At 39.2% G+C, this 15,015-nt stretch overlaps 1 protein-coding gene across 6 annotated transcripts in view; it reads left to right on the top strand.

Annotated features, from left to right (window-relative positions):
* Positions 1-1,213: 1,213 nt before the first annotated feature.
* HNRNPD (heterogeneous nuclear ribonucleoprotein D) overlaps positions 1,214-15,015 on the top strand; it is an 18,131-nt gene continuing 4,329 nt past the window's right edge. For 2 of the 6 annotated variants that reach the window (XM_004430882.3, XM_087434494.1), the window contains exons 1-4: positions 1,215-1,780; positions 3,663-3,719; positions 13,470-13,638; positions 14,226-14,387. In XM_004430882.3, the coding sequence (XP_004430939.1) occupies positions 1,551-1,780; positions 3,663-3,719; positions 13,470-13,638; positions 14,226-14,387 (618 nt within the window). In that variant the 5' untranslated portion in view covers positions 1,215-1,550. Of the gene's footprint in view, positions 1,781-3,662; positions 3,720-13,469; positions 13,639-14,225; positions 14,388-15,015 lie in introns of all 6 variants that reach the window. The other 4 variants (XM_087434495.1, XM_004430884.3, XM_004430883.3 and 1 more) reach the window with 4 other exon arrangements.

The raw sequence follows: 15,015 nt of genomic DNA, 5'->3' as shown, positions 1-15,015 counted from the left end.
TCCCCAATGTTTGGGCACATGCTAAACAAGTAAATAATTATTTGCTGACTAAAGAAGTACTTAAAAATTTCATTTTCTTCTAGGTGTATTGCAGGAAGCTGCATATCCCAAAGCCAGAATAATCCAGTTTCCAGCCAAGGCATTTGGGATTTCTAACAATTCTATTAAAAAATTTTACTGTTATCCTGCACGAAACGCCTAGCGGTGTTTTAAAAAAACCCAAACCCCATAACACGACAAACTCAGAAACCTTGTAAAGATGGTTCACAGTATTTATATATTCTATTTAGTACAAAGACTAGAAAACATTAAATTAAATAAACCCTTGGTTGATGTAACACTTCCCAACTCTTAGTATTTTCAAAGAATCGGGTAGGTTTTAGGATCTTCAAATAAAGCAAGCAAAGCAAAACAATCCCTGTTCCTTAAAATACGCAAGTTACCTGCTTCTTTTGGTGAAAGATTTCAGGAGAAAAGCAGGCAAGCAAAAATCTTACTTGGAAAGCAAATCTTAAAAGAAGCCCTAATCGTCAGCGGCCTCGGGCCGCCCGCCCGCCCGGGGTCGGGAAGCGCGGCGGCGGCGGCGGCAGCCGGGAAACCTCAATGTCACCCGGTCGCGGGCGCCTACGGCGGGCGGAGGAGCTGCGGCAGTCCGTGCACGCGCGCAGCCCAACGCGTCCCCTCGCTCCGCGGACGGCGAGCCAGGCGTCCGCCGGCGCCGCGCTGGACAGAGGCGGAGGCACGGTCAGACGCCCCAGGGTAGTCTCCTTTCTCCGGCTGGGCGCTTCTAGGACTCAAGGAGCCGCAGGAGTGCGCCTCCCCTCCCCCACCCCACGCCGCAGGCGCACAGGGCACGGTCGCCTTCCCGGAGGTGCCACCACACCCCTGCCCGACGCCGCTACTGCCGCCCGCTGCCAGGGGGTGCGGATGGGGCGGGTGGGTGAGCCGACTCCAGGAACCCTCGGAAGGGCGGGGACAGAGGAAGGGGCCTCTCTAGCCGCGCCTTCGAAACAGCGCTCCTTGTTCTCGATGGTCCCCGCGCGGCCGTCTTATCGAACGCCATTTCCGGTTCCTTTTAAAGGCCCCATGCTGTGTGGCCCGGCGCGTGAGAGGAAGGTATAAAAGGGAGCGAGAGGGCGGGACCAAGGAGGAAGGGGGGGGGGGGAACTAGCGGTAGAAGGGGCGGAGGAGGTGCAAAGGGCGCGCTCGCGCGTCACGTGACCGGGACGCGCCGTTCTTCCGTCGGCCATTTTAGGTGGTCCGCGGCGGCGCCATTAAAGCGAGGAGGAGGCAAGAGCGGCCGCCGCTGCTGCTTATTCTTTTTTAGTGCAGCCGGAGAGTGGGAGTGATCGCCGCGCGAAAGTGGGAGGCGAGGGGGGCAGGCCAGCGAGAGGCGCAGGAGCCTTTGCAGCCACGCGCGCCTTCTCTGTCTTGTTGTGTGCTTCGCGCGGTAGAGCGGGCGCGCGGCAGCGGCGGGGATTACTTTGCTGCTAGTTTCGGTTTGCAGCGGCGGCGGGTGTCGTCTCGGCGGCGGCGGAGGCAGTAGCACTATGTCGGAGGAGCAGTTCGGCGGGGACGGGGCGGCGGCGGCGGCAACAGCGGCGGTAGGCGGCTCGGCAGGCGAGCAGGAGGGAGCCATGGTGGCGGCGGCGCAGGGGGCAGCGGCGGCGGGAAGCGGAGCCGGGACCGGGGGCGGAACCGCGGCCGGAGGCACTGAAGGGGGCAGCGCCGAGTCGGAGGGGGCGAAGATCGACGCCAGTAAGAACGAGGAGGATGAAGGGTGAGTAAGGGGCGGCCCGGGATAGTCAGGCCCAACTCGTCCCCCCTCCCCCTCCCGTCCCCCGCCATTAGGCCTCGTTCCCGCTCTCCGCCCGCCCTCCAGGCCCCCATAGAGCCTCTTCGCACAGTCCTCCCTTCTCTACGTTGGGCTCCCCGGGGCTCGTACTGTCTTCTTCCCCTGCCTGCTTCTCGCCCCCTCCCCCATCACACACGTTTCCACCTTTAGCCGTCACCATGCTGTTCCCCGGCCCGCCCTCCTTCCCTCCCTCGCCGTGGGTCTCCTCCCACCGACTTAGCCGCCAGGATTTTTTCCCGCCTGTCGAGGGGTACCTTTTTTCTTTCCGCGCTGTCCCCTCCCTTCTGGGTTTTCTAAAGTCCTGGGCATAAAGACACAAACAGGTACACCAGTTTTTGTGCCTGGACAACTAAGGTTTATTTGGTGCTTCTCGCTCCAGTATCCCGAGACGATGCGATTCTTTATAAGCACATGCTTCGGGGAACGTGTAGGCTGTTCACCTCTGCTCCTCCCGCCTCGGCTTCAGGCCGAATGTTTTCTAGTGTTTTGAGTAAGTTTTTCCTCGACCTCTTCGTTTTTCCACTATGCTCTATCGCACAACGGCTTACTTACCTAGTCCCTACTTTTCAGCCTACGGAACAAATTGGGACTGGCGAAATTCCCTGAATCGCCTGTTGTTGGTTTTGCTCCACGGGGTTTCGTTAAGTTTCTTGTCGGCGGGGCCTGCACTTGACTGGAGCTGTTCCTCCGGCTTGCTGGCTGCCCTGCCCCCACCCGCCGAGTTATTCTAACCGCGCACCCTTTTCGCGCCCTCAGCTATAGGGTTCCCCGACCGTGCGTACAGATTGTATTCTGACCTTGCTGTTTCTGTGAAATTTCCATTTTTTACAAAACCCTTTTTTCCTCCCACGGTGCCCAGGATCCTTTTTTGTCTCTCTTGATTTCTCCTTCCCGCTCTCTTAGCCACTGTTAAGGAGGCCCACTACCTTCTTGCGTAAAATAAACAAGTTCTTGTATTGTGCTGTGGCACGATTTTTTTTTTTTTTTTTGCAGGTTTGTAAGTACTAACTTGCTTCCTTCAATTGGAATAAGTTATATGTCGCTTAAAGCTGCATTTAATATATTAGAAAGCAGCACTTGGGAGCGGGAATGTAATAGAGGAGTTAGCAGGAGGGACTAAATCGGGGTTCTTGGTTGGGTTTTCTTTTTCTTATTCCTGTTACTGACTGCTGATCTTGAGTTAACGTTTCCATGTCTTTTTGTAATGGGGGAATGTGTGTGTGTGAATTTTTTTCGCTATAATAAGGAGAAAGGTGTTGGTGGAAAGTAAAAGCAGTCAAATGTCGCTTTAACACAGTATTAGAAAACATGATTTCCTTTATTGGGAAAGAGAGCACAAGATTTGCAGTGGGGAGAGAGAAGCACTTTGGAATATAGAATTTAAATTTAATAATCTCAGCCCAGGCAGACTGTTGTCAGGCTGTTTTGCTGATTCTGCTGGCTTTGGGAGAGTGGAGGTGGGATGGGAAATTAGATTGTATTAATCGATTAATCTTGAAAATTACGTATAGCTTAATTTAAAAAAGGAATATGTTAAATATTTGCAAACGTAAGCCTTTAACATTTTGGTTTTTGTCTTTTGAATTCTGTTCTTTGGACAGAGGCACCAAAATGATTAATTGTATAACTTGCTGTTTGGGGCAGGCTTTCTGTTAGTCCTGATTTTTTCTAATCACAAAGTAAGCTGCCTTTGTAGTTATCTACTGTTGAACTGAAGTGTAAATGAATTAAAGTTTTTAACCCTAACAATGTCAAAAACTAAAACTAGAATTTTGATTGGTTGCTGTACCGGTTGTTAATTCCCTAGCCATTCAAACTCCTCCCCACGACACTCTGAAGCAGCGACGGCACAGCGGGAAGAATGGTAAAACTTTTAAATTTTATTTCTGTATTATAAAGGTTTCAGTAGTCATAACATGTAGAGGCTGTGTATTGGTTAGTTGCCCATTGATCCCCAGGAAATTCTAGACATTAGTACAGTAAGGTGTCTTGTACCTGGGATATAAAACTTTTTTAGGTATTGTGTGTGATCTTTGGGCAAAATTGATGCCATTACATGGTGTTTGGTCTGGTAATGCATGTAGCTGTGGTTTGGCCAATTAAAGCTTAATATAATTAGTAATGATATTTTTATATCTGGGCAAGGAAAAATGTTACTGTAATTTCAAATTTGATTTGTTTTTAAGACTAAAAATATTTTTGTTGGAATTCTAAGTTTAATGCTAAATGTGAAAGTAACTTGATATAAAATTTTGTGTGCTTAAAATGTCCTGCATGTTATACTGAAATACTGTGGAGATGTCAAAAGTAAAACAATTTTTAAAGTAGTGTTGTGTATATGTATTATGCAAAAATGTATGTCTTTTATCACCAACCATATTTGTAAATATAACTGTAGTAAGATTTGGGTATGTACTATTCTGAGGCGGGCTGATGTGGCTTTCCACTACAGCTCTTACCAGATTTTTTATGGTCAGTGTGATTTGGCTGGAATGTTAATTACAGTTGGTTGGTTGACATATGTTCACAGTTGCATGACTTCTCTTTGGAAGGCTGGTAGATTGAGTATTGTTCTTTTTATTCCTCTCCTTCCCTTTCCTTGAATGTCCATCTTTCTGCTTTTAGGATTGTATTTGAGTTTTCCAGGAGTTTGTATCCACCACCACTGGAGTTTAGAGGGCCAGTAATTTGCAGATAGAAAGTAGTTTGTACAGATATGTCAGTTATTTTAAGAGCCCAGTTTTGGGATAACCTTCAAATTGTACATGAGCTTTACTTATTACTGTATTCTCATCCACTGAAATCTGTCCAATTTTATATTGGAAGTAAAGCAGACTGGAAACAGTAGGCAAAAGAGAATGAAAAAAAAAAGACTGGGTTCAGAGTTCGGGGTATAGAATAAAAATATTTCTGATGAAAAGTATTCCCTCTGACACTGGTAGTTCAATTTCACTGCTAGTTACTAGTGGCAAACTAAGATTAAACTGTAACTATACTAAACTATAACTATACTCCATTATATATTTCAAATCTTATGTAAGCAGCTATTTTCAGTAATTTGAAAGGACCATAAACTTAGGTTTGAGGGTCACTTGACTCTTTTAAGAATTATACTTGGCCCTCCTACTTAACCCTTTAACTTTACAAATTTTTTGAGTGACTTAGGAAAAATGGACAATTAAATATTTATAGTTAATGAACATTTTAGATTATGATCAATTGTCATCCACTTAAAATAGGATTTTACTGAGGTTCATTGTATGTTAATGAAGGTTACATTTAACAAATAACATTTTCATTTTCAAAGTCTAATATTTGACTTTTTAAAATTATTGCCCAATCACTTAGCCTCATCCTGTTACAGATATTCTTGTTTTTCTTTTTGAAGAAAGAAACCTCAATACCTTTAAAATTCTTTGATTTCTGTGCACTTGCCCCCTATCTATTCCTTTTTCTGTCTCCCAGTTTGACGGATATTGGGGAGCAGTTTCTTAATAGTCTGAATAGGATAATAGTGGTTACCACATATAAAATCATCTATATCTAATTTCTTAAACACATTTCTGCATTGCATTTCCTTTTACAATTCTGATGAGAATAAAGTGATTACAGTTTCATCCTAAAAATATTTTAAAAATCAATTTGTTGAAGACTTAAAATTTTAATTTGAATATAAAACAGCTATTTTGAGGAGGGCATGCCTGTTATACCGCTAGTGGATGTTTACACAGTTTACTATGGACCTGTAGGATGATTATTCATTTCCATAGTAAAATGCCTTCCTGAGTTCACCTCATTTTAATCTTTCCAACTTGAACATCCCTGGTTTTTACTATAAGCTATTGCTCTGGAGTTGCCCATTTTGGGTGTGGACTCATTTTGTTCTCTACAGGGCTGCAGTTCTTTTAGAGTAGTACTTTAAAATTGCTTAGTGTCTGGCAAAATACACATAACATGTAGCAAGTAAGCTACCTGGAGGCAGTGTTTTTAAAATCTCATCATCAGTGGAAAACTATAATGTGTTAGGTTTCAGACAATTTTACAAGGTAGGTACATTGACTTGCCTGCATTGAATTGGCCAGGAAACAAAATAGTCCCATTCAGTTATGAGCCAACGTACAGCAATACTTTTCTCTTAACAGGACGATTGATCTGGTCTTATAACCATTAGTGTATGTAAGCTTAAGTATGATTCTTTTTTGGACATTTTGTGAATTAATTCTGCTGTACGTTGTCTGCTAATTTTTAAGAAATGGGCCTACACATGTTTTTGTTTTAAATATTTGAGATTATAATATATACCCTAGTGCTTCTGGGGCATTCTGAACATTGTTTGCTTTGTAAACAAGTACTTTTTGAGCAGTCTCATGCCAGATTTATTGGCCTTTGGTTCAGTAAAGTTGGGTTTACTATAAAATTGAGACCCTGAGTAGATGGGTCTGCATTTTAGCGTTTTTTGGAACCTTTGACAAGTTTCCAGTGTTAAAATTGCAGAAGTTGTTGCTCCCAGATCTTAAGATGATGAACATATAAGGGAGGAGTATTACTTTCTTTTCATTTCAAATTCTTATCTATTATGAAAGATACTAAAAATCACCTGACCTTTTGGGTTTGGAGTTGGAGACTATCATTGAAGTTGATTTTCAGTGCTGCTTTTTGATGTAAAGATACTTGCCTTAAGCCTGGGTTTTTGCCCTCAAGTTGTATGGCCCCTTCTGTAAATTAACTGTATATTTACTGTGTGTTTTTAATATTGCCTGGGTATTCTGTCATCTGTAAGGCTGCCCTAATATAAGAAAGTTTTGAATCTACTATTGCAGTGTGTGATTTATGGCCAGCGTGGAGGATGATTAGTTTTAGCATTCAAGTGATACATGCTATGCTTGAAAGCATTTAAAAAGGAATAGAATAATAACTTTTTTCCTATTCCACTTAAAGTTGTGCACCTCAAGTCTTTGAAGATTCACAAATGTAGTGAAACATAACTTCTGTTAGTCCAAGTTTTATTTGACTTGAGTTTTGCTTCAACGTTTTAGTAGATAGGGCACTGAACTGGATGCTGGAAGCGTGGGATCTCTTTCTGTTACTTCACTTCCAACAGTGTGGTCTCAGGTAATATAACATGTTTGTTACTTGGTTTGCTGATCTATGTGTTGGAAACAATGCTCACCACAGGAAGATTGACTACATAGCCTGCTTTCATAGCTTGTATGTATTTATCCCGTGCCTTAATAGTTGATACTACCAGTGATTTACTCCTGTGGAGTAAAGGTAAGCATGTTTTAGTTTCTGGAGTATTATATTGCACATTGGAGCTAGACATTTAAGACTATTTGGGGATGGGGTGGGGAGACTCGTATTAGTGGCAGTGTTTGGCCAATAATCAATATGATAGTTTTAAGTATTGGGTCATGTTCTGTAAACTCCTGCTTATCTAGACTTGAAACTGCCACAAAGCCCAAACAGCTAGGAAATTCCACCACCCCTTTAGTCTTGTGAGAAAGATAAGTGACAGACTATCAGCAAATATACTCAAAGAGCACCCAACAGACAGTGTGATGCAATGAATCTTCTATAATTTTTCCCTTATACTATTAAAAAGTAACATGATTTTAAAGCGTTGCAACGTTCTAAAATTTCATCAAGAAAGGTAAAAATTATTTTCTGAGTTTAGTGTTGATATCAATTGATTTCCAGTAGGAAACTTTATAGAATTGTGAATGTGTAGTAATCTCAGTTAACCAGAACTTTAACCTTTAGGTTAAGGAAACTGCACTCCTTAACCTCTAGGTAGATGGGAGTTTACCTTATAAAGCTGATCGAGAGTTTATTTTAAGAGTAAAGATACAAGATGTCATTGCTGCCTTGAAGTGAAGAAAAAGGGGAGATTTTGAGTTAAACATTTGCAAGTTATTCAGAAACTGTCATGTTTAATTTATTGGGTATTTTTAAATCAGTTAATCATTTTTAGTCATTTAGGTTTGATCTAAAGTATGAAGTAATGAGATTTAATGTACTAGGCCAGAGGAATTAATCTTTTAATGACTTGTTAAAAGTTTGTCAAGCTCTTTCCAAAGGTATTTTTTATACAGATTCTAAAATGATTACCATGTGATACTGTATAGTTGCAAAAAGTAAACTCTTTCCCCCTTTATAGGTAACTAGTGACAGCTTTAAAATAGATCTATAGTTTCTAAGGAAAAATACTCATTTCTTGTGTGTTGGTGAGATTTCATTATATTTAATGTCATTTTAGGATTTTAAAGGAATAATTACAACAATAAAATACCAGAAAATTTATTTAAATAAGGATTAGTGGTATACTTGAGTAACATTACTCTAACAGGTGACAGTGATTGGCTAGTCAACTTATGTACTTGAAATGTATCTCGGATTGACATATTTTGTTGTATTTTTTAAACTGTCAGAACTTGTTATGAAACCATATACAGTAGATCATGAGTTGTTAGGAAGTGTTTGAAAGTTCTAGAATACTTTTTTTTGGGCCCTGTTCCAGAATTGAGAGGAAGTGTAATAGTGTTTATCATTTTACCTTGAATAAGGTGTTTCGCAGTAAAGTCTAGTTAGGGGAAGTATCTTTAAATAAAATACTTACTGTTGACTTTGGAGTGTTAAACCTGTTGACCTCAGTAGCACAGAGAATAAGTTGCCTGGACGGGAAAAAACAGGAGTATTTTTTAAAAAAATTATTTATTTATTTATTTTTCCCCCAAAGCTCCAGTAGATAGTTGTATGGCATAGTTGCACATCCTTCTAGTTGCTGTATGTGGGACACGGCCTCAGCATGGCCAGAGAAGTGGTGCCTTGGTGCGCGCCTGGGATCTGAACCCCGGGCAGCCAGCAGCGGAGCTTGTGCACTTAACTGCTAAGCCACGGGGCTGGCCCCCAAAACAGGAGTATTAAATCAGAACATTTTCCACCAGCCAGCACTGCTCCATATGTATTGCCTTTTATATTTTGAAATTATTCCTTACTAAAATTACTGGCATTTATGTAGAGTACAGACAAGTCATCGAGATGATTTTGGAACTACATTTTATTTAAGAGTTATACAACCTAATTTCCAGTGTATATATTTTTTACGTGGAATATTTAAAAATTTCTGGCTTAAGTCTATAGCATTGAAAATAATCTTAGGATCCATTTATATAAAACTCATCTTGGCCTTTTCCCCTTCATGTTGGAAACTTCATATAGCCCATGCAGATTTTAAAAAATGTAAGTCACTGAGTAAATGAAGAAGTTGCTTTATTAAATTATATTTAGGTCATACTCTACCCCTTCTAAATAATAATTTACTTTTTTGAGTACTTAGATGGGTCAGACTGTGTTACAGTGACCTTTAAGTGTATTTGCTCATTTAATCCTCACTGCAGATATATGAGGTAGGCTCTTAGTCTTTTTTACAGATGTGGAAACAATCTTGGAATTTCTTTTTTTTCCTTGGGGTCATACAGTTAGTAAGTGGTAAAGGTAGGATTTAAACCTAGGCAGTTTGGCTTACTGCCTCTAAATTTACTTCTCTAAAAGAGAATGTCCCACAAAGCAGCCTAAATTCCTAAATGGCGCACTGCATAGTATTTGGATAGTAATCTGCACTGAGTTGTATAACTTTATGCCTATCACTTAATATTATAATATCATGTAATATCAATACTGTAAAAGCAAGGAGATTTCAATTGTTGAGTGGATGTTTTAAATTGAATACTATATTGCCTTTGGGGTGCTAAATAGCTTATGCGTAGGCTTAAGAAATTAAACTTGGTTAGTAAAATACTGTAGATGAAGTCCTACATTTTAATTGGGATTATTGATTCATTTACAACTAAGAATCAAGTTTTAAACTTACGTTGCAGCATTAGGGGCCCGTTTTTGTTGCTATTTGAACAAGTCTTGCGACGTAGTTTTAACTTGGCTGCTTAGGATATTTCTGAAGTTCTGTCTCTACATTGTAAAGTGTTTGCACATCTCTGCAGGAGTGACAGCAACTTGAAAGTTAGTCTTTGTATTCAAAGCAGCAGAGGTAATCTGGGCGGACAATAGGTATTGTGCTTTAAGCAAGATACTGTAATATAAAATATAGAAAACTTAAATTGGTATCATTTTATACCATCTCAGAATTTGAGGGAGAGCATGTCAGAATGCTGGTGTTCTAAGAGAGGCTAAAGTAAGTTCCCGTTTATCCAGAATTAAGACCTTTTCCTACTGTACTGTACCGTTATATCTTGGTGTGCCTTCTGAATAAAGATGGAATGGATTTAGTATGTTCCGTTTAGTCAAAAAGGAACGGATTTGGTGCAGTTTGTGTTCATTGTAGTATGTTCACCTGTCTGGTTATCAGTTGTGCTGCAACCTTATTACAGCAGGAGGAAAAACAGTGCTTTTGGGCTGCCAAAGGGGTGATGCATTTGTCTCCAAGAAGAGCCACTTCTGCTCTTGCTCAGAGACTGTTTACTTTTACTTCACACACAATTTGAAGAGTTTGAGTGTCGGTTACCTACCTACCAAATGGAAGGGGGAGGCATTTTAGAAGAGCAACTGGTGATTAATCTGGCGAAAATGAAAAATAGAACTTGTTAAAAGAGCTAAGAAATGAGATGCAGTTAGTGTATTAATAAATAGCTCTCTAATTTCAGAAGAGTTTACGGGCATGCAACAGCAGCATAATATATTAATGGTGACTGACCCTTAGAGTGCTAAGTCATGATTACTGTATTTGATTAAGAAGACAGAAGAGTGTGTGATAGGTTGTAGAAAAAAAAATTCGTTCCAATTAATTGAAGGTTAGAAAACAACTGGGGAGAGATTAGGGAACACCAGTAGTGCTTTAAGGAAGGTGGAATATTTGGCTCCTCATTCTCTAAAGGTGCTGGATAGCTGAAGTTTTACTACGTATTTTGCTGTAATTTTTTGAGAAATAGTAATTATATGTAATATGTATAAATTATAGTTGACTGGAATATTTAATGTTCTGGATAAATGGGATTTGATATTTTAGGAAGGATAGCATCTTCAGTGACCTTTAGGTCTAAGGTAGGCACATTTAATAACTTATCTGCTAAAGACTGTATTAAAGGTTGGAAGTATCTTTAGAGAGCACTTTATTGGGCCAGTTGACGAATTAGTATGCTTAATCTAATTTTTAAGAAAACTGACTTCCTTTGCTGTGAAAAACATTTGGGGCTTGTGAATAATAGAACACGCCTCATTCTTGGTGTTATAATTTATTTCTTTGTAATGGTTTTGTTTCTTAATAATTTTAAATTAAGGACACTTAACCCAATATAAACATTGCCTTGGTTAAATAGTCAAAACTCATTCTGTCTTAATATCTGAGGAACGGACCAGACAGACACAAATTTTTCTTGCTTTTCAACTTTAGCTTTTTAAAGTAAGGCTTTCATTATTTATTCTCTTCAGCTTGAAATAATTTCAAACTGTTAAATTATTGATGGAAAATTTCTGTAATAATCACAGTAGTGGTCATCTAATAGTTAAATTTCAACTTAATTGAAGTTGTTTCTGTTCTAGAACTTGCCATGGATATGTGAGCAAGAGATCATTTTTTATAGTCAGTTCTCTTTCTCATCTTTAAAAAGATAGCTGTGTCCTTCTCCCCTTGAAAGGGTACATGTTGGTAATGAACTTTCATCTATGAAGGAAGTGCTCTGGATCTTTAGGTTAAAAATAAGGTGTTTCTACAATGTTATAAACCAATGTTACTGCAATAAACAAAAAATTAAAAAAAAAAAATAAGGTGTTTCAGGCAACTTACGTGACTAGGATTGGATATTAGAAGGTGCATTATTTGAATAAAAGAAAATGTAATTTTGAAAATACCTCAACTTTTTTCCATGGAATTGGCAATAAACGTTAAAAGTAACTATACAACATTATGGGTGTTTTTGTTAAGTTCGTTTGATTATAAAATACAGAAAGAGTTAATAAAGGTTACTTCAAGCATGGAAATTTTATTAGAGGAAGTCCTGAAAATTAAGCATATAAATGGCCCAGCTCTAGAGTACATGGACAAATTGAAAACTGGGAAGCACAGTATATGCTTAAAGTAAGACTTCTTTTGCATTAAAAGTTAACTTTTTCGTTAGAAGTAAAAACAAGTCTGTGGTAAAAGAGTAAGGTCAGTAACACCTCAGTTAATCTGGCATCTTGAGGGAGAAGCAGAAGCAAGATCTTATTCTAGGGACAAAACTTGCCTCGTTGAAAAATTGGCTGTAGTGGCAGTGTCATAAAAGCCCACAAGATGGGGATGTTTTCTGCTTTAATTTTTTTCTGGGAGCTGGAACTTAGTACCCCATCCCCATCCCTACCCTTACCCACCCCACTTAAAAGATGAGAAATTGTTGAGCAAGCATGATTTTATTCCCAGGGTGAAATGTTTAGCCCTCACATAACAAATTCTGACAGTTTACCCTTAACATAAACATCTCCAGTCCTGTCTTTTTAAAGGGTAGGAGGTATATGTTTGCTCTTTTTGGGGGGTGGGTGCAAAGGGGGCACGTGTAAAAAGGATCACAGAGCTGCCAGATCTGAGCTTTATGGCCTTTTGCTGTAATAAAAATAAGGTTTCACCTTAAGGGTTTTTTTGGAGTATATATTTTTGGTCTTAAAGTGTCTTGGTGGTTTCCACTTACTACCTGTCACTTGTAGCATTTTAAAGGTTTAAATAACATTGCTGGTTAACTGAGGTTCTACTGTAAATAAATCATCTAGGTTAATTAGTGGATTGTGCTTCAATGGCTGATTCTTTTTGTTCACTAAATTGTTTACATGATTGCTTTTGTTTTTATTAAAGACTCTTAGCACATCAAAAAGCTTGGCTTAGGGGGCCGGCCTGGTGGCGCAGCAGTTAAGTGCGTGCGCTCCAGCAGGGTTCGCAGGTTCAGATCCCGGGAGCGGACCTACGCACCGCTTGTCAAGCCACGCTGTGGCGGCGTCCCATATCAAGTAGGGATGTTAGCCCAGGGCCCATCTTCCTCAGCAAAAAAGAGGAGGATTGGCATCAGATGTTAGCTCAGGGCTGATCTTCCTCACCAAAAAAACATCTTGGCTTACCTGTTAATTGTGAGACTTAGGATTTTCCATTTTATGTGCTAAGAGTTTTGTTAATGAGAACTTAAATAGACAGGAGCTTCAGTATAGCCATGTGCTGCTTGCTGTGATCAGTGGGGACTGCATAGCGTTTTTACAAGTTTAATGAAGAGTTGGAAGAGAAATTTGAGGCTAAAATTCTGTATTTTGCTGTTATCAATATTTGACTTGTAATTTAAGAAAGAGTTAATGTACAGTATTTTTACTTTGGGGATACATTTATCTTTTTGGCAAGTCAAAAGACTTAATCTGCTGCTTGCTCACTATCTTGTAATTATACAGGCGCAGCAGTGATAAGCAAAACTTTCCAAAACTGGAATAGGGTTTTCTTGTTATGTGGTTATGTAGGAAGAATGACATTTGAATACACTGCCCAGTAAATTGGTGCAGTTTGGAAAAGGTATTATTATTGATGTGGATACTTAAGGCAAAGTGTATTTTATTTTATTTTTTAGCATTTTAATATTGCTTTTTGTCTTTACAGGAAAATGTTTATAGGAGGCCTTAGCTGGGACACTACAAAGAAAGATCTGAAGGACTACTTCTCCAAATTTGGTGAAGTTGTAGACTGCACTCTGAAGTTAGATCCTATCACAGGGCGATCAAGGGGTTTTGGCTTTGTGCTATTTAAAGAGTCGGAGAGTGTAGATAAGGTAGTGTTATGTGTTCTAATCAGTTAATAATATATGTGGATAGTTTGATACAATCAATTTGTCCATTATTTGTGATTTCCCCTTTTGCAGTTATACAAAGGAGGAGATAAAAGTTCTTGCCAATACATTTTATGAAGAGAGTCAGATTCAAGAATTGTTTACTGAATACCTTTTGTGTGCCAGGCTCTACTAAATTAAAATTAACTTTAAAAATATTGAGACTTAAAGACACCTAATTAAAAGGATGTGCTGTGACAAGTTCATAAAAGTACAGATTTTGAAATTTGCTAGGCAAGAGACTTTTGACTGAATCATTTTAGTCTTGGGCTAAGGGTGATGTTTATATTGCTGACAGTTAAAGATGTGATGGTTTTCTAGTAATTGATTAAATTTGTGTCTCCCCTCCTTCCCCATTCTTCTTGACCTTTAGGGTTAAACACTAGTATATATTAGCTGATGCCACATCACCACAATTTGAGCCTGGCATTAGCTACATTTTTTAAACTATAACTGTTTTTAAAAGTAAGTTAATAGACTCCGAACTTTAAGATATACATATTTAAAATGAAAAACTTCAATTTCCTTAGGTCATGGATCAGAAAGAACATAAATTGAATGGGAAGGTGATTGATCCTAAAAGGGCCAAAGCCATGAAAACAAAAGAGCCTGTTAAAAAAATTTTTGTTGGTGGCCTTTCTCCAGATACACCTGAAGAGAAAATAAGGGAGTACTTTGGTGGTTTTGGTGAGGTATGTGATACTGTTTTGACCCAGTTTTTGTCAAAATCAGTGTGAAAATCATTGTCACATTAAGGGTTTTTCACTGAGTTTTTCACAGTTGTTTTAAAGTTTGGACAGATTATGTGATTTGTTTTGAAGTAAGGATTTGTAAATACTTTATTAGCAGATCTTTGAAGGTTAGATGATTGCATTTTCTCATTTATTGAGGAACTACTATATGCATAGCATTGCTGGCCACAGGATACACAAAGATGAAATAGATATTTCAAGGAATTTACCAGATTAGTAGAAGAAATAAAATATATAAACAACATGAAGAGGAAATCCAGATTGAATTACCTGAGATATAGAAGGAAATGGTTCATTGAGAATGAATTAAGAATAGGATGTAGCGCCTTCTCAGTTTAAACACATATGTATGTGCAAATTTTTATAAGGCTAATTGTAGACTTAGTGAGATAGTGAGATAGAGGTTTTCTTTTATGAATTAATGATTTAAAGCTAAGATGAGAAATTTGTGGCTTTGGGCCCCAGATACAGCCTGCAGACATCTTTTGCTTTATTCAAACAGAATGCAAGTTTTGTTGTTAGTATTTAGGAATTGAGATATTCCCACAAAAATGGATATCTAGCTTTT

The sequence above is a fragment of the Ceratotherium simum genome, chromosome 8 (assembly GCF_057802395.1).
Source record: "Ceratotherium simum simum isolate JZ-2026a chromosome 8, ASM5780239v1, whole genome shotgun sequence".
In the NCBI taxonomy this organism is placed as follows: domain Eukaryota; kingdom Metazoa; phylum Chordata; class Mammalia; order Perissodactyla; family Rhinocerotidae; genus Ceratotherium; species Ceratotherium simum.
The sequence above is the reverse complement of the archived record's forward strand: the minus strand, read 5'-3'. Positions and strand labels throughout refer to the sequence as shown.